This window comes from Oncorhynchus kisutch, linkage group LG14, assembly GCF_002021735.2.
Source record: "Oncorhynchus kisutch isolate 150728-3 linkage group LG14, Okis_V2, whole genome shotgun sequence".
Classification (NCBI taxonomy): Eukaryota; Metazoa; Chordata; class Actinopteri; order Salmoniformes; family Salmonidae; genus Oncorhynchus; species Oncorhynchus kisutch.
In genome coordinates this window covers 43,088,948-43,112,659 of record NC_034187.2, presented here as the reverse complement: position 1 = coordinate 43,112,659, position 23,712 = coordinate 43,088,948, and the positions used below count along the sequence as shown (strand labels likewise).

Here is a 23,712-nt window from a genome sequence, read left to right as displayed (position 1 = left end):
TTAACACGTTTAAATGTTTTACTCACAGTCGGCTGCAGTGAAGGAGAGTCCACAGGTTTTGGTAGCGGGCCGTGTCAGTGGCATTGTATTGTCCTCAAAGCAAGCAAAGAAGTTGTTTAGTCTCTGTCTGGGAGCAAGACATCCTGGTACGCAACGGGTCTGGTTTTCTTTTTGTAATCCATGATTGACTGTAGACCCTGCCACATACCTCTCGTGTCTGAGGCGTTGAATTGCGACTCTACTTTGTCTCTTTACTGACGCTTAGCTTGTTTGATTGCCTTGCGGAGGGAATAGCTACACTGTTTGTATCCGGTCACCTTGCCCTGGTTAAAAGCAGTGGTTTGCGCTTTTAGTTTTGCGCGAATGCTGCCATCAATCCACGGTTTCTGGATTGGTAATGTTTTAATAGTTGCTGTGGGTACGATGTCGCTGATGCTCTTGTTAATAAACTCGCTTGTAATAACATGACTCCCAAGTTTATGTCGATATGGTTATCAATATCTGCACATGGGCATTTCCACCAACACTTCTCGCATAATTACATTTTACTAACACAAAAAGATCCAACCAAGTCAGACAAATGATCTGTCCGCATTTATAAAATTGTACAAAAACACTTTACATTACAGCTGTCATGATTTAGTTTTTGTTTTAAATACGGTATTGTTTTACTTGCATGGAAACATTGCTATTGACAGTAATGCCCTGCAGGCTCTATCTTGAATCTTTTGTTAGTTCTATTTTCTGTGCCTTTCATCAGATTATCCTACATTGTAACGTGTGAAGAGATTTAAACTTTCCCACCTTTTAGTAGATTCAACTGTTGTAGTTTTCCACCTTCTGTCCTAATGGAGTATTTTTTAAATCTTGCTTTAGGTTATCTGCTCTGTAGATGACTAATGTTTCTCCTTATACACGTGCAACCCTGCTCATCTCAGCCCCAAATAGTACCCCTGTCAGGTTGTTTCTATTGTATAACTAACCCAAGGTTGCATTTTTTTAAATAACCAACCAGTAAATAGGAGGTCCAAAGAGCATAATTTATATCAATTCAACTTTTAGTCTGCCCACAAAGTGCAAAACTATGTCAAGGAACATTCAGTCAGTTGTATCTTCCTCTCAAGAAAAAGTAAAGTAGCAAACAGCTGAGTACAAGGAGAGTGATTTTCAATCAAATTTGTTGACCGATGTGTAAATGAACAAAATGAGCTGCAACCATTTTGAAAACCAATTAATTCACCTAATCGAGCAAAGTTAATTATTTTCTCTGGTCACCCTACAAGCTATGATTTTAAGCCGTGGAATGATCTCCATGCCCTGAAAAACTCATTGGACAAAAGGAGTGAAGGACAAACAGAAGAGGGTTGGGAGAAAAACGGTTAAGTTGGAGACTGAACTTAATTCAAGGATTCTGGTGGGTAGCTGGGGACGCCTACAAACACTGCAGCTTTCATACAGATTTACATTGCAAGGGGACATTATCTATTAGTCATGGTTGCATCCAAAATGGCACCGTATATAGTTCACTAATTTTGACCTGAGCACTACGGGCCAGAGGAAGTAGTGAGCTACAGTTTAAGTCAGAAGTACAAATATATTTGGCCAAGGTGTATTTCAACTCAGTTTTTCACAATTCCTGACATTTAATCCTAATAGAAATTCCCTGTTTTAGGTCAGTTAGGATCAGCACTTTATTATAAGAAAGTGAAATGTCAGAATAATAGTAGAGAGAATGATTTATTTCAGCTTTTATTTCTTTCATCACATTCCCCAGTGGGTCAGAAGAATACATACACTCAATAAGTATTTGGTAGCCTTCCACAAATTTCCCACAAAAAGAAATTGGGTGCATTTTGGCATATTCATCCTGAATCGCTGGTGTAACTGAATAAGGTTTGTAGGCCTCCTTGCTCGCACACAATTTCAGTTCTGCCCACAAATTCTCTATAAGGTTGAAGTCAGGGCTTTGTGATGGCCACTCCAATAACTTGACTTCGTTGTCCTTAAGCCATTTTGCTACAACTTTGGAAGTATGCTTGGGGTCATTGTCCATTTGGAAGACCCATTTGGGACCAAGCTCTAACTTCCTGACTGATGTCTTGAGATGTTGCTTCAATATAGCCACATAATGTTCCTTCCTCATGAAGCCATCTATTTTGTGAAGTGCACCAGTCCCTCCTGCAGCAAAGCACCCCCACAACATGATGCTGCCACCCCTGTGCTTCACGGTTGGGATGGTTTTCCCTTTTCCTCCAAACATAACGATGGCCATTATGGCCGAACAGTTCTATTTTTGTTTCATCAGACCAGAAGACATTTCAGCAGTGGCTTCTTCCTTGCTGAGCGGCCTTTCAGATAGATTTTCCCATAATGTCAAACAAAGAGGCACTGAGTTTGAAGGTAGGCCTTGAAATACATCCACAGGTACACCTACAATTGACTCAAATGATCAGAAGCTTCTAAAGCCATGATATCATTTTCTGGAATTTTCCAAGCTGTTTAAAGGCACAGTCAACTTAGTGTAAACTTCTGACCCACTGGAATTGTGATACAGTAAATTATAAGTGAAATAATCTGTCTGTAAACAATTGTTGAAAAAAATGACTTGTGTCATGCAAAGTAGATGTCCTAACCGACTTGCCAAAACTATAGTTTGTTAACTTTTTTGGGATAGGGGGCAGCATTTTCACTTTTGGATGAATAGCATGCCCAGAGTGAACTGCCTCCTACTCAGTCCCAGATGCTAACATTATTATTGAATAGAAAACACCCCAAAGTTTCACCCCAAAATGGTTTGAATGATGTCTGCGAGTATAACAGAACTCATATAGCAGGCAAAAACCTGAGAAAAAATCCAAACAGGAAGTGGGAAATCTGGAGGTTTGTAGTTTTTGAACTCACCCCTATTAAATACATAGTGGGATATTGGTTATGTTGCACTTCCTAAGGCTTCCACTAGACGTCAACCGTCTTTAGAAACTTGAATGAGGATTCTACTGTGATGTGGAGCCGGATGGGAGCTCTTTTGAGTCAGTGGTCTGCCTTCAGCCTCGTTCTCAGTCACGCGCTTTCACTTGAGAGGTAGCTGTCGTTCCATTGCTTCTCTACAGACATAGGAATTCTCCGGTTGGAACATTATTGAACTTTTATGATAAAAAAATCCTAAAGATTGATTCTATAACTTAGTTTGACAAGTTCCTTCGACCTGTAATATAACCTTTTGAACGTCTTGTCCGAAAGGACCAGATCGCGCATTTGGATTTGTTTACCAAACGACCTAACAAAAGAAGCTATTGGACATAAATGGACATTATCGAACAAACAGGCATTTATTGTGGAACTGCGATCCTGGGAGTGCATTCTGATGAAGATCAACGGTAAGTGAATATTTATAATACTGTTTATGAATAATGTTGACTACCCAACATGGCGGATATTTCTCTGGCTGGTTTGGGCTGAGCTCCGTTCTCAGATTATGCTTTTTCCGTAAAGTTTTATTAAAATCAAACACAGCGGTTGCAATTAAGGAGAAGTGTATCTATATTTCCATGTCTAAAAATTGTATTTTCATCGACATTTATAATGGGTATTTCTGTGAATTAATGTGGCTCTCTGCAATATCACTGCATGTTTTGGAACTATTGAACGTAACACGCCAATGTAAATTAAGATTTTTGGATATAAATATGAACTTTACCGAACAAAACATACATGCATTGCGTAACATGAATTCCTATGAGTGTCGTCTGATAAAGATCAAAGGTTGGTGATTAATTGCCATCTCTTTTTGTGCCTCCTCTCTTTGGCTGGAAAAATGCTAGGTTTTTCTGTGAGTTGGTGGTGACCTAAAAATTGTTTGTGGAGCTTTCCCTCTAAAGCATTTTTGAAATCAGACACTGGCTGGATTAACAAGAATTTTATCTTTAAAATGGTGCCTAATACTTGTATTTATGAGATTTGTATTTGGCGCCCTGCAATTTCATTGGCTGTTGCCGAGGGGTTCCGGACAGTCCTAGACAGGTTAACAAGAAATTTGTGGAGCGGTTGAAAAATGAGTTTTAATGACTCCAACCTAAGTGTATGTAAACTTCCGACATCAACTGTACGTAGGGAATATGGAGCCATTTGGATGCATCCCATGTCAGGCAACAAGGCCACCATTTCTCTGGAATAAGCAGTGGGGGGGGGGGGTCACACTTGATTTACACCCAGAACCACAGACAAAGTAGAGAAAGGAGGAGATTGGGACAGAAGCATGGGTCTTGAATCTCTGGAAAATATACAGCTTGGTTGTGGGGATAACACGTTCCCGCCTTTGTTGGCTGTCCCAGGAAAAGAATAGGCCTCTTTCACAGCCGGTCACACGCACCCACTGCCTGTCCATGTTTTTTGTAGAACCATTTATGTTCTGATACAATAAAAACAAAGCATGAAAATAAAAGTACAATCTCAGGTCCATTTTTGTGTGTTCATTTTGAGATTGTTTCCTTTGAAGAGCATCACTCTTCCTCGCTCTCGTTTCCCGGTTCCATGTCGGAATCACCGTTAGCTTTGGATTCCGTCCTCATGCCTTCCTCCGTCTCTTCTTCTCTATGCTCGTCTTCCATAGTCTCATTCTCTATGCCATCCTCCTCCCAGTTCTGCACAGACAAATTCCCAGGTCAACCCAACAACTCAGTAAAAGACCGCAGTTCACAAGTCAAACTAACAAACATAATGATCTGTGAGAATGTGTTTGTTCAAGAGCAAAAGCCTGCTTTACAACACCGCCATATAAACTTGAGTAGGCGTTTCACAACCCACCTGCATTCCTTCCCCCACCCACAGCCCCTTTGTCTCAGTACCACTTACATCAGAATCTTCGTCTGGAAGACCTTCATCGCCTGAAGCCTTGTCTTCATCAGAGGACGCTGTAGAGCGGAGGGACAAGACAAAAACCAGTCATTCACAAAGCCACAGTCGAGACACTTTACAGAAACACTTGACAGCTTTATTACATCAGAGAGACATGAATCATACCACAGAAAAGGGGGAGAGATGGCCAGAGAAATGGAACAGACCAGAGAGGTGAGGGAACTAAACTGTAAAAAAGCCCCTTTCTCTTAAATACTGTTGGGTGAAAAGTACATATTCGCATTTGAATTAGTTGACATTCAGGTCCTGTTCGCTTTGACAGCACAATTGAGCTAAAAACTCAGAGGCTGTGACGGGGGATCTCGACTGGGATATTAACATTTATAACAAAAAAAATCACTAAAAGACCACAAAATCAAAAGTGCTGGTCCCTACCATTAACAGGTCCTGATTATAAAAGGGATACAAAAATAATATATACCAGTGTTTTCCATTTGTGCCAGCTCCGTCTGTTACACACATTTTCAGCCGGCTACAGAAAAGTGATCAATTTCAGTAATACCCTTGACTACTTTGCTTTAAAATGTCAGCATGTCGATTTTTTTTTTAACCAAAAACACAACAGAGAACCTGGCCTACAAGAGTGATTTTTATCACCATCTCTTGAGTCGGAGGGTCCGGAGACTAGCACTTTACCCGAGGGTCCTGAGACTAGCACTTTACCCGGGGGTGCGGCTTTGCCTGGTGGCACTGAAATGAACATTTGAGGCCATCAAGCTACTATGCTCAGAGATAGTTGAAATGAAAACAAGGGTAGTTGCTACAATTGAGACTCGAATACATAAAGTTTCTGATACTTTAAAAGCAGATTTAACTATCCTACAAAACGAGACGGTCACAGCTATCACGTCACTCAAAACAGTTGCACACCATGACGATTGCAGCACTGGAGACCTCCGCTACCAGTGTCTCCGACCTGACTACCTCACTGGAGGCTGACATGAAACGCCTGGCTGTGGATCTGGGAAAAAAAAGGTACAGCAGGGCTGTGTGAGGTTAGAGGGATTTTCTCATCACAATAACCTGAGACTGGTATCGGTCCCAGAGTCGACAGAAATGCCTTGCGCCACGGATTTAGTCACTGGGCAACTGAAGGATGTTCTTGCCATGTACGAGACGCCCCTGATTGATCGTGCCCACCGGTCACTGCATCCAAGCCCCGGGACGGTGAGAGGCCCCCTGATATTCGAGTGCACTTTTTCCATGAGAAGATGGAGAATCTCGGACGAGGGAGCTGCTTCCTCACTTTAAAGTGCGGGACAGTGGGTTTAACGCCGCACTCTCAAAATGAGAAAACATGTTCTATTTAGGCTTGTACCTCTTTTGGGGAGGTATTGTCTGGGGTGAGGGGCAGGAGGTTGAATTGTTCAGTTTTAATGCCATTGTCTTTTCAGTGTTTTTCCCCCTATACCTTTTCCAAATACATTATTACTCTGAGACAAGTTATCCTGGGGTTTTTGGGTATTCATTGCTTTTCCACGCTATGCTCTAATGAAAGGATTGTATAACGGGAGTGCTCAGGGTTCCCGGAATAATACCATCAAGTACATTTCGTGAAACATCAAAGGGGCTAACAACCCTGTGACAGAAAAGCAGGTGATGACACATTTAAAGGGTTTGAAAGCAAATCTGGCATTTCTACAAGAGACTCACTTGAGGACTGGTGAGCACTTTCGGATTTGCAGGGACTGGGTTGGTAAACTGTTCAACTTAAATCAAGAGGTGCTGAAATTTTGGATGATGAATCTAACCCCTTTGTATCTTCTGAGGTAATTGCTGATCCTAAGGGACGATACATCATAGTAATTGGTTAACTATTTTCTATCCCTCGATTTGGCAAGTTTGAAACAATCGTTTACTTTTTGGAAGTGTCGATGTCATTAAAATGAATATGTTGGCCAAAGTTATATATTTATGTTAAAAACTGTTGGGATGGGGGGCAGTATTTTCATGTCCGGATGTTTCTCAGGCCCAGAAGCTAGGATATGCATATAATTGGCAGATTTGGATAGAAAACACTCCACATTTTCTAAAACTGTGACAATTATGTCTGAGATTAACAGAACTGATATGGCAGGCGAAACCCCGAGGACAAACCATCCCCACCAAACATTCAGCATAACACTGATTTCAACGGCTAATACTATAATTATAAGCCCAAGTTCTCCCAAATTGCAGTTCCTAGGGCTTCCACTAGATGTCAAGTCTTCAGAAAGAATTTCAGGCTGGTTTTTGGAAAAATGACCCAGAAATTGTAGTATTTCTTGGTGGCTCCCATTTTGGCTGTAGTGTTTCCAAGCGGGTGGAGGAAAGCGCGTTCTTTCTTATTTATTTATCTCCGTTAATGAACATACTATTCTCCGCCTTAAATGTTATAGTTTATTTGTGTATTAGGATACCTAAGGTTTGATTATAAATGTTGTTTGACTTGTTTTTGGATAAGTTTATTAGTAACGTTTGGGATTCATTTTGATGGAGGGAAACTGAGTGGATTATTGACTGAAGCGCGCCAGCTAAACTGAGTTTTTATGGATATATAAAAAGGACATTATCGAACAAAAAGGACCATTGTGATGTAACTGGGACCTTTTGGAGTGCCAACAGAAGATCATATCTGGCCCTCTAGGGGTCAGCACCATTCTCTCTTCACAACTGAAGGATTCTCTCTTCACAACTAGCTAAGTGATTATTGCAGCGCAATGGGTGAAACTTTTGTTGACAATTTCAATTCCTTTGGGAAAAAACACGTTTTACACGGATTGGATCCACCCAAATAATTTGGGTTCCTGGCTCCTTTCACAGCATTATAAGGCTGCATTGAGACAATGACTTATCAATGACTCAAGCCCAGCTCAGGTAACCCCTACCATTGTGACGCTGAGTTGTCATAATGCTTCAGCAATTGTACATTATACCAGGGGTGTTGGTGGACAATGTAAGTAACCAAATGTATGTCCCTTTACCTGTACCGAATGCCTCTGCTGATCCTACAGCTATTGTATGCAGTAATCATGTACCTATGAACCAGATTTATACTGTTAGCACTAAGCTGGTGTGCCCTATGAGGAAGTACACTGTGAGCAGCTCGCCCTGCACTAACAAATAACATATCTACTTCTGCTAAGCTTCCCAGCAAAGCAATGAAAATAATCAAGCATCCCATAAGAAAAGCGCTCAAAACAGTCCACGTTAAACATATGTAGCTCAATAATTTGCTAGTAACAGATAAAATTCATATTCTGCCTGTCTCTGAAACTCACTAAGATAATACCTTTGATGATGCAGTGGTAGCAATACAAGGTTATAACATTTACAGAAAATATAGAAATGCCAATTGTGGAGGTTGTGGTTCTGTTTCTATTCAGAACCACATTCCTGTAGCTAAGAGACGATCTCATATTAAATAATGTTGATATAATATGGCTACAGGTTAATCTGCCTCACCCAAAACCCATTCTGGTGGGATACTGCTATAGACCACCAAGTGCTAACAGTCAGTATATGGATAACATGTGTGAAATGCTTGATAATGTATGTGATATCAACAGAGGGGTAGACTTTCAGGGGATGATTTAAATATTGACTAGCTTTCATCAAGCTGCCCGCTCAAGAAAAAGCTTCAAACTGTAACCAGTGCCTGCAGCCTGGTTCAGGTTATCAGTCAACCTACCAGGGTAGTTACAAACAGCACAGGAACAAAATCATCAACATGTATTGATCACATCTTTACTAATATGACAGAAATGTGCTTGAAAGCAGTATCTAGATCCATTGGCTGTAGTGATCATAATATATAGTAGTAGACATATCTAGGAAAAGCAAAGTTACAAAGGCTGGGCCTAATATAGTGTATAAGAGGTCATAGAAGTGTTGTAGTCATTCCTATGTTGTTGATGTAAATAATATTTGTTGGTCTGTGGTGGGTAATGAGGAACAAACACACTGCACTTAACACATTTATGAAATTGCTTATTCCAGTTACTAATAAGCATGCACCCATTAAGAAAATGACTATAAAAACAGATATCCCTGTGGATTGATGAGGAACAGAAGAATGTTAAGGTTGAGAGGGATGAGGCAAAAGGAAAATAAGTCTGGCTGCAAAAGGAATAGGCAGAAACTTTATGCAAATTGACAAATCATGTGACTAAACTACACTATGAAACAAAGATAAATGACAAAGAATGACAGTAAAACGCGTTGGAGCGCCTTAAATAAAATTTTGGGGAAAAGGGCAAACTCGGTTCTATCATTCGTTGAATCAGATGGCTCATTCATTACAAAACCAACTGATAATTCTAACTACTTAAATCATTTTTTCATTTGCACAATTAGCTAACTTCGACATGACAGCAACAAACGCTGACACAACACATCCAAGTAAATCTGGACAAATTATGAAATACAATTATTCCTCCATCAACAATGACAACCGACCGAGGTGGATGGAAAATTAGTGAGGATACTAGCAGATGATATTGCCACTCCTAATCAGCCGGTTACCAAACTCAATGCTATTTTATAGTAAAATTGACAAACTTTTAGCATGCTTAAAGGAAAGGACATTCAACAAGCACAGCACTTACACAAATGACTGATTGGCTGAGAGAAATTGATGGTAAAAAGATTGTGGGGGTTGTTTTGTTTGCTTTGAGTAAAGCCAGTGTGTCCATGTATGCCGATGACTCAAGACTATACATGTCAGCTACTACAGTGAATGAAACACTTAAAGAGCTGCAGTTAGTTTCAGAGCAGGTGGCAAGGAATAAGTTAGTCCTGAATGTCTTAAACTAAACGTATTGGATTTGGGACAAAGCCTTCACTAAACTCCAAACCTCAACTAAATATTGTAATAAATCATGGAAATTGAGCAAGTTAAGGTGACAAACCTGCTTGGCGTAACCCTGTGTTGTAAACTGTCAAGGTCAAAACATATTTATACAAAAGTAGCTAAGATGGGGAGAAGTCCGGCTGCTCTACCTTCTTAACAGCACTATCAACAAGGCTGGTACTACAAGCCCTAGTTTTGTCTCACCTAGACTACTGTTCAGTCACCACAAAGAGGGACTTAGGAAAATTACAATTGGCTCAGAACAGGACTCTGGCTCAAAGTATAGGAGAGATAGACTTCATCACTACTTGTATTTGTGCGAGGTATAGACATGTTGAATGCACCGAGCTGTTTGGTTGAACTACTGGCAGACAGCTCGGACACCCACGCATACACCACAAGACATCTCTTCACAGTCCAAGTCCAGAACAGATAATATATACTTTTTAAAACTGATAAAAATACGCCTTATGGAACAGCAGGGACTGAAGCAACAAACATAGGCACAGACGCACACACACACACGATAACATACGCACTATACACACCATTTTTTTTTACTGTAGATGTGTGCCTTCATTAAGGCACACAGTGTGTTAAATCTGTGAATGTAATGTTTTTTAAAATTGTATAAACTGCCTTTGATGGACCCCAGGAAGAATAGCTACTTCCCTGGTAGGAACTAATGGGGATCCATTATACAAATAAACAAGGTTTTAGGGATGTTTTACGCTTGTTCGAAGGAAGAACACGATTGGCTCTGGAGCAGCATGTGTAGGCTACACGCTGTGTCTGTGTGGAGTCACTAGGGCAACGGGTCTGACGCCTGCTCTGAGAAAACTGTCGCAGGAGGGAGGGGGGGGGGGGGGGGCATCTTGTTAATTCAGCCACTAGCAGGTCAAACTGCGGGTCGAGTTAGATCGGAATTCTGCGTTTCTCACAGGATTTTTCCCCCTGCTCGGCATCACCGTAATGTTGTGCTTCAGTGTCATTCCACTCGGATGACAGTTCATGAACGGGCATTCTGTGCTCTGACTGATGTGTAGCTACTTCTCAGTGTAGCCAGCCGACTTTTCACCGGTAAAACGCAAGATTAACTTCAAGCAAAACATTAGGAACTGTATATAATACAGTTTATGATAAACATGCATAGTTTTTTTTTTTTTTTTAAGTGCTTTTTCATTGTAAGCTCATTTACCTGTGGCTGCCATACCAAATAGAATTGCACTTCTGTTGTCATTTGATGAAAATTAAGCAATTTTCTGCCGAATGAATTGACCTACTGTATTTTCTGTGAAGAAAAACTATAGTTGCATGTCCCAGATCACAATATTGAAGAAGGAAAAAAAAGTTGACTTTCAATATAAATCGCATCCCATGCCAAACAGCTGGACTCAGCAGCTCCCGCTCCCCCATTGTGCAATTTACAAACACCTGACTGGCTCAACTGTTCTGGGGAACTACGGTAAGCTTCATAATGTAAAATAATGTGGTAGGGGAAATGAATGTGATCTGCTTTAGCACCTAACCTTCCGTTCAAGTTGACTGCAGGTATTTACTCAAGTAGCTACAAACACTAAAATGCATTGAAAAACGGTCAGCAATAGTTCCAAAGGTATTGAAAAATCATCCCGTGGCTATTTCCAAATATACAGAATACCACCCAAGCCTACTACTCAAACCATATTTAGAAAATGTATTGTTCAGAAACATAAAATACTGCTAAATAGCCGACAAACATTAAAACATTGATATTTTGGCCATATTCCCGAGCCCTAATAGGAAATAGCTACCGGCCCTAATTATTTAATCAAAAGCCAATTTCTTATGCAGTTTTATACAGTGCCATAATGAGTAAGTTCGCTGGCTGCCCAGCAAAAGCTGTAGTCGTGATTTGGCATGCTGGTCAGGGTATGCAAATCCTAACACACCACCCCCCCAAATGCTCTCCTGCTTATCCGTTTTCAAATCATTGTTAACCAAGCAATATACAGTGAGACCTTACCGTCCTCGTAGACAAGCTTGGCCTTATGGTCCACGTCTGTGACACCACTGTCACCTGTCACCACCTGGGAGAGAAACACACTTTAGGAGGCAGCTGAATGGACAGTTTCATTTGTCCAATGAAGGCATTGTCCTGTTGAGCACAGGACTGCAGATTATCATGGGAAACACTGGCCTTGGCAACAATGCACCAGCACACAGAAATACTTGGTATATACTTCTAACCCTGGCAGTTGACCGGTCATTTCACGGGAACACTCGCAATGGCTGCCTGGTATTGTGATGCAATCTTTTTCAAGACAATATAGAAAGTTCATTCAAATGTTGTTAACTGAAGTGGCAATGCAAGCCTTTTTTGTAATGTTAGTTAAGTTGAATAAGAACACAGCATATTTTAAACACATATAGTGCATTCTGAAAGTAATCCGACAGCTTGACATTTTTTTACATTACAGCTTTATTTTAAAATGAAAACGTTTATTCCCCTCAATCTATACCCAATAGCCCATAACAACAACTGGGTTCAAAAATATTGCTCATGTATAAAATATCACATTTACGTAAGTATTCACACCCCTTTACTCAGTACTTTGTTTAAGCACCTTCGGCAGCAAGTGTAGCCTCGCATCTTCTTGGGTACAAGCTTGGCACACCTGTTTCTCCCATTCTTCTCTACAGATCCACTCAAAATCTGTCAGGTTGGATGGGGAGCATAGCTGCACAGCTATTTTCAGGTCTCCAGAGAGATGTTTGTCCAGCCCTCAAGGACATTGACACTTGTCCCAAAGCCAATCCTGCATTGTCTTGGCTGTGTGCTTAGGATCGTTGTCCTGTTTTAAGGTGAACCTTCGCCCCAGTCTGAGGTCCTGAGCAGGTTTTCATCATAGAACCCTCTGTACTTTGCGCCGTTAATCTCGTCTCCCAGTCCCCGCCGCTGAAAAAACCGTTGCTTTAGGGATAGTGCCAGGTTTCTTAGAAACATGACACTTGGCATGCAGACCAATGAGTTCAATCTTGGTTTCATCAGACCAGAGAATCTTGTTTCTCATGATCAGAGTCCTTTATGTGCCTTTTAGGAAACTCCAAGCGGGCTGTCAAGTGCTTTACTTCTGGGCACTACACAAAATGGCCTGGTTGGTGGAGCGCTGCAGAGATGGTTATCTTCTGGAAGGTTCTCTCATCCCCACAGAGAAGCTCTGTCAGCGTGACCATCAGGTTCTTGGTCACCTCCCTGACCAAGGCCCTTCTCCCGATTGTTCAGTTTGGCCGGGCTGCCAGCTCTAGGAAGAGTCTTCGTGGTTCCAAACTGTTTCCATTTAAGAATGATGTAGACCACTGTGTTCTTGGGGACCTTCAATGCTGCAGAAGTGTTTTGGTAACCTTTCCCGGATCTGTGACTCGACAAAACTCTGTCTTGGAGCACTTTGGACAATTCCTTCGATCTCATGGCTTAGTTTTCGCTCTGACATGCACTGTTTACATTTTTAAACATTTGCAAACATTTCTCAAAACCTGTTTTCACTTTGTTTCCTAAATCCCCCCACACACACACAACACCCCATAATGACAAATGTTATCAATTTTAGAATAAGGCTATAATGTAACTAAGATGTGGAAAAAGTGAATGGGTATGAATACTTGCAGAATGCATTGTATTTTACTTCCTGCTCTTATGGGTACACTCGCAATAGCCACCGGCCTACACATTATGCCATCATTGGCTTGAATAGGGACACCCGTTCTATTCATTCAATGGCAGCATATGCAGTCAGGTGCTGCAGTGTGTCAAATAAACTAGACAAATCATCAAATATCCTCTAAAAAGATGTATGAGAGAACCAGGGTTTGGTAGGGACAAAGGGCCCATCAAACACGGGAAAGGCTCTCATTTCACTGTTCCTGTACTATCAATGACCTGGCCACCAAAAAGGCCACAGTCACTTTCGACACAGGGTAGAAGTGACCTCACTGTCTTATCCATCTTAAGACGTTTCCCGAACATCTCCCTAGCCAGTTCCACTTATTTGAGCTATTGCAGTACTAACATCTTATTCAACTAGACAACCTATCATCAAAACCTTGATAGACTAGCAGTTGGAACACCCGTACTATTTGTAAAGTAAAATGAGTACGTAGAGTATGCTTACTGGTATGGATATAGTTAGTATGCCAAAAGTTCCCAGGTGTCGTACGAAAACAAGCAGTGTACACTACTGCCATGCTTTTGGATCCCAAAATACAATTCTCCAGGAAATGGGCATGGCTTCATAATTTTCTTTTTTTTTCTTTTTTAATGGAGGAAAATATGCAGCTGAAGTCCGACGAGAGCGGATACAAATTCGTTGCTTTAATTAACGACAAATGCTAAAATGTTGAGCAATGTAATAAATAACTTCTCAATTAAGTTACACGTTATGTTGGCTGACAAATGGTTAGCTACGCTAGTCTTACGAACCGCATAGCCCATCATTACAGCAGCTGCATGTAAACTCAGACAAAACAAAGTCCCCTTTTCAGGACCCTGTCGTTCAAAGATAATTCTTAAAAATCAAAATAACTTCACAGATCTTCATTGTAAATGGTTTTAAACACTGTTTCCCATGCTTGTTCAATGAACCATAAATAATTAATGAACATGCACCTGGGGAACGGGCATTATGACACTAGCAGCTTACAGACGGTAGGCAATTAAAGGTCACAGTAATGAAAACTAAGGGCACTAAAGAGGCCTTTCTACGGACTCAGAAAAACACCAAAAGAAAAATGCCCAGGGTCCCTGCTAATCTGCGTGAATGTGCCTTAGGCATGCTGCAAGAAGGCATGAGGACTGCAGCTGTGGCCAGGGCAATAAATTGTACTGTCCGTACTGTGAGGCGCCTAAGTCAGCACAACAGGACGGACAGCTGATCGTCCTCGCCGTGCCAGACCACGTGTAACAACACCTGCACAGGATTGGTACATCCGAACATCACACCTGCGGGACAGGTACAGGATGGCAACAACTGCCCGAGTAACACCAGGAACGCACAATCCCTCCATCAGTGCTCAGACTGTCCTCAATGGGCTGAGATGCTGGATTGAGGGCTTGCTGTAAGGCAAGTCCTCACCAGACATCACCGGCAACAACGTCTCCTATGGGCACAAACCCACCGTCGCTGGACCAGACAGGACTGGCAAAAAGTGCTTTTCACTGACGAGTCACGGTTTTGTCTCACCGGGGGTGATGGTTGGATAGGCGTTTATTGTCGAAGAAATGAGCGTTACACCGGGGCCTGTACTCTGGGGTGGGATCAGTTTGGAGGTGGAGGGTCCGTCATGGTCTGGGGCAGTGTGTCACAGCATCATCGGACTGAGCTTGTTGTCATTGCAGGCAATCTCAACGCTGTGCGTTACAGGGAAGACCTCCTCCTCCCTCACGTGGTACCCTTCCTGCAGGCTCATCCTGACATGACCCTCCAGCATGACAATGCCACCAGCCATACTGCTTGTTCTGTGCGTGATTTCTTGCAAGACAATAAGGTCAGTGTTCTGCCATGGCCAGCGAAGAACCCTGATCTCGATCCCATTGAGAACGTCTGGGACCTGTCGGATCGGAGGGTGAGGGCTAGGGCCATTGCCCCCAGAAACATCCGGGAACTTGCAGGTGCCTTGGAGGAAGAGTGGGGTAACATGTCAGAGCAAGAACTGGCAAATCTGGTGCAGTCCACGAGGAGGAGATGCACTGCAGTACTTAACTTCTTGGTGACAGGGGGGCAGTATTTTCACATCTGGATGAAATGCACGCCCAAATTCAACTTCCTGCTACTCATCCCTTCACGGGGAGAGGAGTTTATGTACGGGTTTGTTACTTGGCTACTAATGCAGCGAACTTGCCAGTATAGCATATTTAATATGTTGACTTGATTATTCACGTACGGTGTTCTTTGCTTAGCTAAGTGGTATTGTCATTGTGCGTTCTCAATGGACTTTGTTAAAGAAGTCTTAAAATGTATAGCTAGTAATTTGTTAGCTATGCTAACAAGCTATGCTAACAAGCTAACAAGAAGTCGCAAAGCAACAGCATGAACTTCCGGGAGGCAGGCGATGCGCCAGAACACTCAACTTAAAGAAAACTGTTTACAGTATACTAAAATGCACTAATAGTATGTTGTACAATTGAAGTCGGAAGTTTACATAGACTAAGTTGACTGTGCCTTTTAACAGCTTGGAAAATCCTAGAAAATGTCATGTCTTTAGAAGCTTCTGATTGACTCAAATTATGTCAATTAGACTACTGGAGGTGTGCCTGTGGATGTATTTCAAGGCCTACCTTCAAACTCAGTGCCACTTTGCTGGACATCATGGGAAAATCTAAAGAAAATCAGCCAAGACCCCCCAAAAAATTGTAGAGCTCCACAAGTCTGGTTCATCCTTGAGAGCAAATTCCAAACGCCTGAAGGAACCACGTTGTTCTGTACAAACAATAGTACGCAAGTATAAACACCATGAGACCACGCAGCTGTCATACTGCTCAGGAAGGAGACGCGTTCTGTCTCCTAGAGATGAAAAACGCTAATCAATCCCAGAACAGCAGCAAAAGACCTTGTGAAGATGCTGGAGGAAACCGGTATAAAAGTATCTATATTCACAGTAAAACGAGTCCTATATAGACGTAAGCTGAAAGGCTGTTCAGCAAGGAAGAAGCCACTGCTTCAAAACTGCCATAAAAAAGCCAGATGGCCTGGCCTGATGAAACAAAAATAGTACTGTTTGGCCATAATGACCATCGTCATGTTTGGAGGAAAAGGCGGAGGCTTGCAAGCCAAAGAACACCTTCCCAACCGTGAAGCACGGCGGTGGCAGAATCATTGTGGCAGCATCATTGTGGTGGCATTTCACAAAATAGATGGCTTAATGAGGAAGGAAAATGATGTGGATATAATGAAGCAACATCTCAAGACATCAGTCAGGAAGTTAAAGCTTGGTCGCAAATGGGTCTTCCAAATGCACAATGACCCCCAAGCATACTTCCAAAGTTGTGGCAAAATGGCTTAAGGACAAAAAAGTAAAGGTATTGGAGTGGCCATCACAAAGCCCTGACCTCAACCCTATAGAGAATTTGTGGGCAGAACAAAAAAAGCGTCTGCGAGCAAGGAGGCCTACAAACCTGAATTCACCCAACTTTTTGTGGAAAGCTTGTGGAAGGCTACCAAATACTAATTGAGTGTGTATTCTTCTGACCCACTGGAAATGTGATGAAATAAATAAAAATCACTCTACTATTATTCTATCACTCTACATTTCACATTCTTAAAATAAAGTGGTAATCCTAACTGAATTTTTACTAGGATTAAATGTCAGGAATTGTGAACAACTGAGTTGAAATATATTTGGCCAAGGTGTATGTGAACTTCTGACTTCAACTGTATATACTCATTAAGTATGTAATATACACTACGTTAGTATGGTTATTCAAACACAGCTTAGGTTTTTCTCTGGACCTGGTTTCCCGTGTAGAGTATTTGGTAGTAGCACTTGAATTAACTGTGCAGTGAAAACAACTAGTGCCAAGACGTACCTGTGTCATGAGCAGATAGAGCTTGCCGTGCAGCTTGGTCAGTTTGTGGAACATTTTGACTCTGCTCTCAATCATGTGGTACAACACTCCCAGCTGAGACACCAGGTCTGGCAACTGGTACGGAGATAGAACAAAAGCATAGATCAGTTTTTTTTTTAATCACTCCTCGTTTTGAGGAGGTATAAACATTGGTCCTGGGTCAATAATCTGACTGTATAAACTGTTGAACAAAAACAAAACTTAACTCTACAAATGTTTGTGAGCTAATGAGCTGATACATTCCCCAGAACAAACCATGTTTCAGGTTTGTAGTTAGCAGCTAGCTGAAGACACCCAAGGATAGACTCACCGAGGACAGGTAGGAGGTGTGCTGCATGAGAACAGCCTTGAGCCATCGCACCATCAGCACTGCCCTGTAGTACAAATGGGAAAAGGAGAAACTAGTTGAGTTGGGGTGAAGTTAGGTTCCCTTCAGGCAACAATATCAGGGTGAAGGGTTTAGGAATGATGCCTTCTACTAGATTTAACTAAAAACAATTGGGCCAGTAATGGTTCGAATCCTTGAGCGGACTTGGTTAAAAATCTACTAAGGTGCCCTTGAACAAAGCATTTAACCCTTATTGCTCCTGTAAATCGCTCTGGATAAGAACTTCTGCTAAATGACTCAAGGTAAATATAGTTGGGCTTTGTCTTGCATCAACGGGAATGTGAATATCATCAACATCTGATCATATCTGATCCGGGGGTGTTCACTTACGTGTATGGATGCCCTTGCATTCTCTTGGTGAGCTCTTCCACCAATGGCAAGACGGCAGGGATGGGTAACCGGGAAACGGTTTTCTTTATTAAGTTATCCTTCCGGGTCTGAAACACATTCTGTGGGGCAGAGGAGAGACCAATGTCAATGAACAGATTTCAGAGAAACCAAAAGTTGGAAGTGCTATCAAGTATGACAATTGTAAATGTATGTCACTGACAAAAAGCAGAAGGGTCAGGGATCTTACTGACCAAAAAACTCCATACCAATTTACCTTTATTCTATAAACTACAAATAAAGCGGAAGATCAAGATTGGATGGCTGAAACGCCACAAAAATGATGCGATGGGGGCGGTAGACATGCTTTTATGATTCTGAATGTCAGATACCAATTAGCGATGTGACAAATTTTAAAAAGGTTCAATATTTCAAAGTACCATTGTCATTTAAACATTTTTTAAATAACATTTACATGCATTCACAATTCAGATATGGTCCTGTGTATGACCACTACGTGGCAATGCAGTTGGATCTACAGCAGTCCTGGCAACCTACCAGTTGGTGCTCTCCTTACTGCTGTCCCCCACCCACTCAGCAACGATGGTATATTTTAGGATCTCTGTTGTGTGCCTCTCCTTGAAGTTCTCAGTAAATTGGGACTTCAAGTCCCACTTCTTAATGTGATGGATCACTGCAGTGATGCATGTCGGCATATTCATCAACGTCCAACAATGTGTTGTCACATCATTGTACAATTACTCCATCAGGGCCGTCACGTTTTTCTCAACATGGCATTTGTAGTCCGGTTCTAGATATACCATTAGGGTATTGAAGCGGACATCCTCAACCCATTGACGACGGCTATCAACTGCAATTCTGTAATCAGCACTATGATTTCTCACTCAGTCCCTTATCGGTCAGCAATGGTTTGTACAGCATTGCACCTGTACTGCCAATGTAGCTCATTTCGACTTCAAAAAGTTGGCATTTTCTTATTATAGTATTGTCATAAAGGACTTTGCTGCTATCGCTTTGCTGTCTCATTGCCATGTTTCAACTCAACGATAACGTGCAGAGTGCTTGATCTCCGTTGCAAACTATTTTAAAGATGCACATCTACTTACAGCATGGAGAATTAAGTACACTTGAAGTCAGAGGATTACATGCACCTTAACCAAATACATTTAATCCTAGTAAAAAATTCCCTATCTAGATCAGTTAGGATCAACACTATTTTTAGAATGTGAATTGTCAATAATAGTAGAGTGAATTATTTCAACTTTAATTTCTTTCACCACATTCCCAGTGTCAGAAGGTTACGTACACTCAATTAGTATTTGGTAGCGATGTTTAACTTGGGTCAAACGTGTCGGGTAGCCTTCCACAAGCTTCCCACAATAAGTTGGGTGAATTTTAGCCCATTCCTCCTCCTGACAGAGCTGGTGTAACTGAGTCAGGTTTGAGGTCCTCCTTGCTCGCAGACGCTTTTTCAGTTCTGCCCACAAATTTTCTATAGGATTGAGGTCAGGGCTTTGTGATGGTCACTCCAATACCTTGACTTTGTTGTCCTTAAGCCATTTTGACACAACTTTGGAAGTATGCTTGGGGTCATTGCCAATTTGGAAGACCCATTTGCATCCAATCTATAACTGATGTCTTGAGATGTTGCTTCAATATCTCAACATTATTTTTCTTCCTCATGAAGCCACCTATTTTGTTAAGTCCACCAGTCCCTCCTGCAGCAAAGCACCCCCACAACATGATGCTGCCACCCCCGTGCTTCACGGTTGGGATGGTGTTCTTCAGCTTGCAAGAATCCCCCTTTTTCCTCCAAACATGACGATGGTTATTATGGCCAAACAGTAGTTTTTTTTCTTCATCAGACCAAGGGACATTTCTCCAAAAAGTACAATCTTTGTCCCCATGTGTAGTTGCAAACCGTAGTCTGGCTTTTTTTAATGGCGGTTTTGAAGCAGTGGCTTCTTCCTTGCTGAGCGGCCTATCAGGTTGTCGATAAAGGACTCGTTTTTACTGTGGATATAAATACTTTTGCACTTGTTTCCTCCAGCATCTTCACAAGGTCCTTTGCTGCTGTTCTGGGATTGATTTGCACTTTGCGCACCAAAGTACATTCATCTCGAGGAGACAGAACGAGTCTCCTTCCTGAGAAGTATGACGGATGCGTGGTCCCATGGTATTTATACTTGCGTACTATTGTTTGTACAGATGAACATGGTATCTTCAGGCATTTGGAAATTGCTCCCAAGGATGAACCAGAAATGTGGAGGTCTACATTTTTTTCTGAGGTCTGGCTGATTTCTTTTGATTTCCCATGATGTCAAGCAAAGGGGCACCGAGTTTGAAGGTAGGCCTTGAAATACATCCACAGGTACACCTCCAATTGACTCAAATTATGTCAATTAGCCTATCAGAAGCTTCTAAAGCCATGACATCATTTTCTGGAATTTTCCATGCTGTTTAAAAGGCACAGTCAACTTAGTGTAGGTAAACTTCTGACCCATTGGAATTGTGATGTAGTGATTTATAAGTGAAATAATTATCTGTAAACAATTATTGGAAAAATTACTTGTGTCATGCACAAAGTAGATGCCCTAACAGACTTGCCAAAATGATAGCTTGTTAACAAGAAATTTGTGGAGTGGTTGAAAAAGTAGTTTTCATGACTCCAACCTAAGTGTATGTAAACTTCAAGTGTATTGGTGAAATTGTGCCGTTTCATTAGGATGGGGACCTGTTGGTGCAACGTTTCCCAAACACCTATTCAGCTGATTCAAATTCAAACTCATTATCCAGCATTGATCATTTGAATCAGCTGTGTAGTGCTAGAGCAAAACCAAAAATGTATACCCCAGGACAGTTTGGGAAACACTATGTTAGTGGTAGTTTTGTTTTGCACCGCGGGAAAAAATTATGATCCCAACATTAACATTTAAACATCACTAGCAACAATGACAAGAAGCTGCCGTGTGTGGAATCGTAGGTGGCTCATTTCAGCAAGTTCTTGTTACCATGTAATGTTGACTGACTTCATGTTAATGCTAAGATGGCAAAACTCCACTAGCTAGCTAACCAACAACTGAAGCATTTGAAAGACAGGTGCTCATTGTGCAAATGTCTTTACGTTCAATACGCATTGAGACTAAACACAGTGAATTTGGAAACCATTCAGACCACTTCACTTTTTCCACTTTGTTACGGTATAGCCTTATTCTAAAATGTATTAAATTAATTGTGTTCCTCAACCTACACACAATACCACAAAATGACAAAGCGAACATTTATAAAAACCACAGAAATAACTTAGACCTTTCGCTATGAGACTTGAAATTGAGCTCAGGTGCGAACTGTTTCCATTGATCATCCTTCAGATGTTTCTACAACTTGATTTGAGTCCACCTGTGGTAAATTCAATTGATTGGAAATTATTTGTAAAGGCACACCCGTCTACACAAGGTCCCACAGTTGACAGTGCATGTCAGAGCAAAAAACAAGCCATGAGGTCGAAGGAATCCTCCATAGAGGTCCGAGACAGGATTGTGTCGAGCCACAGATCTGGGGAAGGATGCCAAAAAATTGCAGCATTTTAGATCCCCAAGAAGAGGCCTCCATCATTCTTATAAGGAAGTAGTTTGGAACCACCAATAGACTCTTCCTAGAGCTGGCAGCCCAGCCAAACTGAGCAATCGGGGAAGTCCCTTGGTCAGGGAGAAGACGAAGAACCTAAATGGTCACTAACAGAGCTCGCCTTCCAACAGGACAACGACCAAAACAAAGCAGGACTGGCCTCGGAATGTCCTTGGAGTTGCTCAGCCAGAGGCCGGACTTGAACATAGATGTGCTTCGACACTCTCCATTCAACCTGACAGCTTAAGAGGATCTGCAGAGAATGGAAGAAACTCCCCAAATACAGATGTGCCAAGCTTGTAGCGTCATACCCAAGTAGACTCGAGGCTGTAATTGTTACCAAAGGTGCTTCAACAAAGTCCTGAGTCAAGGGTCTGAATACTTACCATGTTTATGTATCAGTTTCTACATTTGCAAAAATATCTAAACCTATTTTTGCTTTGCCATTATGGTGTATATTAATGAGGGGAGAAAAAAACAATGTATTAATTTAATCAATTTTAGATTAAGGCTGTTACGTAACAAAAGTTAAGGGGTCTGAATACTTTCCGAATGCACTGTAGTTTACATCTGTTTTGACCCCTAGTTGAGCACGCGTCGGTTTTGTTGCTCAAAGCATTCACTATAGTGACAAAAAATTATGTTTTGACATAACATGATCACTGGAGACTTGGGATATTACTAACCACCAAATCAGGGAGAGAAATATTTCATAGATCTTTCTTAACACTACAGGGATCTTGTGGTGTGTTGCAAGTGCCTTATCTGGCATATCGGAGCCCATATATTCACAAATAAAAGGGTCCGCTCACATTGAGGATGTTGGCGTCCTTGCTCTCCAGACCCTGCACCAGTAGCACCGCGAAGTTGTCCGTCTGCAGAGAGGGGGTTTCCTTGACTCCGCCCTTCTTAAGTGACAAGTCGATCTCTCCCAGTCGCTCCTCTATGGACATCTGGGGAGGAAAAAGTTGGAGTAGCAGTGGTTGGGTTAACAGCGAAGTAAATGACGCAAAGCACAAGCAGTTTGCTGTTAACAGATACAACTTGAGAGAAGGGCGATAGAGTATTTTATTTGCTGTGCTACAGTGTGTTCACTCCTCCGTTGACTGGCTAAGACACAGGATAGCACTCGGCCTTAATAAGAGAGGAGTGAAACAATACTTTTGCATGGTGTCTGACTGCATTTACTACTGACAGAGTAACACAGAATTCGTCCATGCCTAATGGCAGCAACAGGTCCTCTGTTGCTCAGTTAGTAGAGCATACTGCTTGCAACCAATGTTCCCTCTAAACAGTGAGCGGGCACGCAGCTCCCCTGAGACTTCCACAGAATAAATATCAGCCCGCACAGAGAAGCACAAGATGAGAGTTTCACCCCTCAGCTAACACAAGCAACATTTCCCTTGACTATGGGAAGTATGATCGAGGCAACAAGCCACTTTTCGGAGTAGGATTGTATTGCATTGACATGCAGGATACTGCAGGACGTGCAGTCTGTACTCTACACACCAGTGCCGCAAAGCCAAATCAGAGCTGCAGTAGGCCTATATGCAAACAGACCATTGCCATTCACTTTGAACTGGACTGTGTTCACAGAATGAGTGGTCATAAATAGATGGGCTTCTTTTGAGATCAGTGAGAGCTTTATTTAGCCACGTGTGCGCATTTGTTCATATCCTTTGCTAGTTAGCGAGTTATTAGCTTTATAGTCAGAAATGAGAAGTGATTGCTTACTACAAGAGCACAAAAAGACATATTTGAAAAGAGTCGGGTAAAGAGCTTTGTCTAAGGGGCAGTGTTGAATTTTGAATAAGGTAAGTAGCCAATAGGCAAAGGATAGAACAATTTGTCTGATTCTCATTAATATGTTGAGGAATTTTTTTATTTTACCTTTATTTTACTAGGCAAGTCAGTTAAGAACAAATTCTTATTTTCAATGACGGCCTAGGAACAGTGGGTTAACTGCCTGTTCAGGGGCAGAATGACAGATTTGTACCTTGTCAG

General features: G+C 41.7%; 1 protein-coding gene and 2 non-coding genes across 3 annotated transcripts in view; all 3 read right to left on the bottom strand.

The window, feature by feature from the left end:
- Positions 1-579: 579 nt before the first annotated feature.
- The window catches only part of LOC109878139 (WD repeat-containing protein 43), a 49,014-nt gene continuing 25,881 nt past the window's right edge, over positions 580-23,712 (bottom strand). Inside the window, exons 11-17 of the mRNA XM_020470356.2 lie at positions 22,521-22,661; positions 18,064-18,182; positions 17,656-17,719; positions 17,307-17,420; positions 11,751-11,814; positions 4,852-4,910; positions 580-4,640 (exon numbers count right to left, since the gene is read on the bottom strand). Coding sequence (XP_020325945.1) covers positions 4,500-4,640; positions 4,852-4,910; positions 11,751-11,814; positions 17,307-17,420; positions 17,656-17,719; positions 18,064-18,182; positions 22,521-22,661 — 702 coding nt within the window. The 3' untranslated portion in view covers positions 580-4,499. The remainder of the gene's footprint in view (positions 4,641-4,851; positions 4,911-11,750; positions 11,815-17,306; positions 17,421-17,655; positions 17,720-18,063; positions 18,183-22,520; positions 22,662-23,712) is intronic.
- LOC116353502 (small nucleolar RNA SNORA71) lies at positions 13,576-13,703 on the bottom strand. The gene has a single exon (XR_004202935.1). It is a non-coding gene; the product is annotated as a small nucleolar RNA SNORA71 (small nucleolar RNA).
- On the bottom strand, positions 22,792-22,928 carry LOC116353519 (small nucleolar RNA SNORA15). Its single transcript, XR_004202953.1, has one exon. It is a non-coding gene; the product is annotated as a small nucleolar RNA SNORA15 (small nucleolar RNA).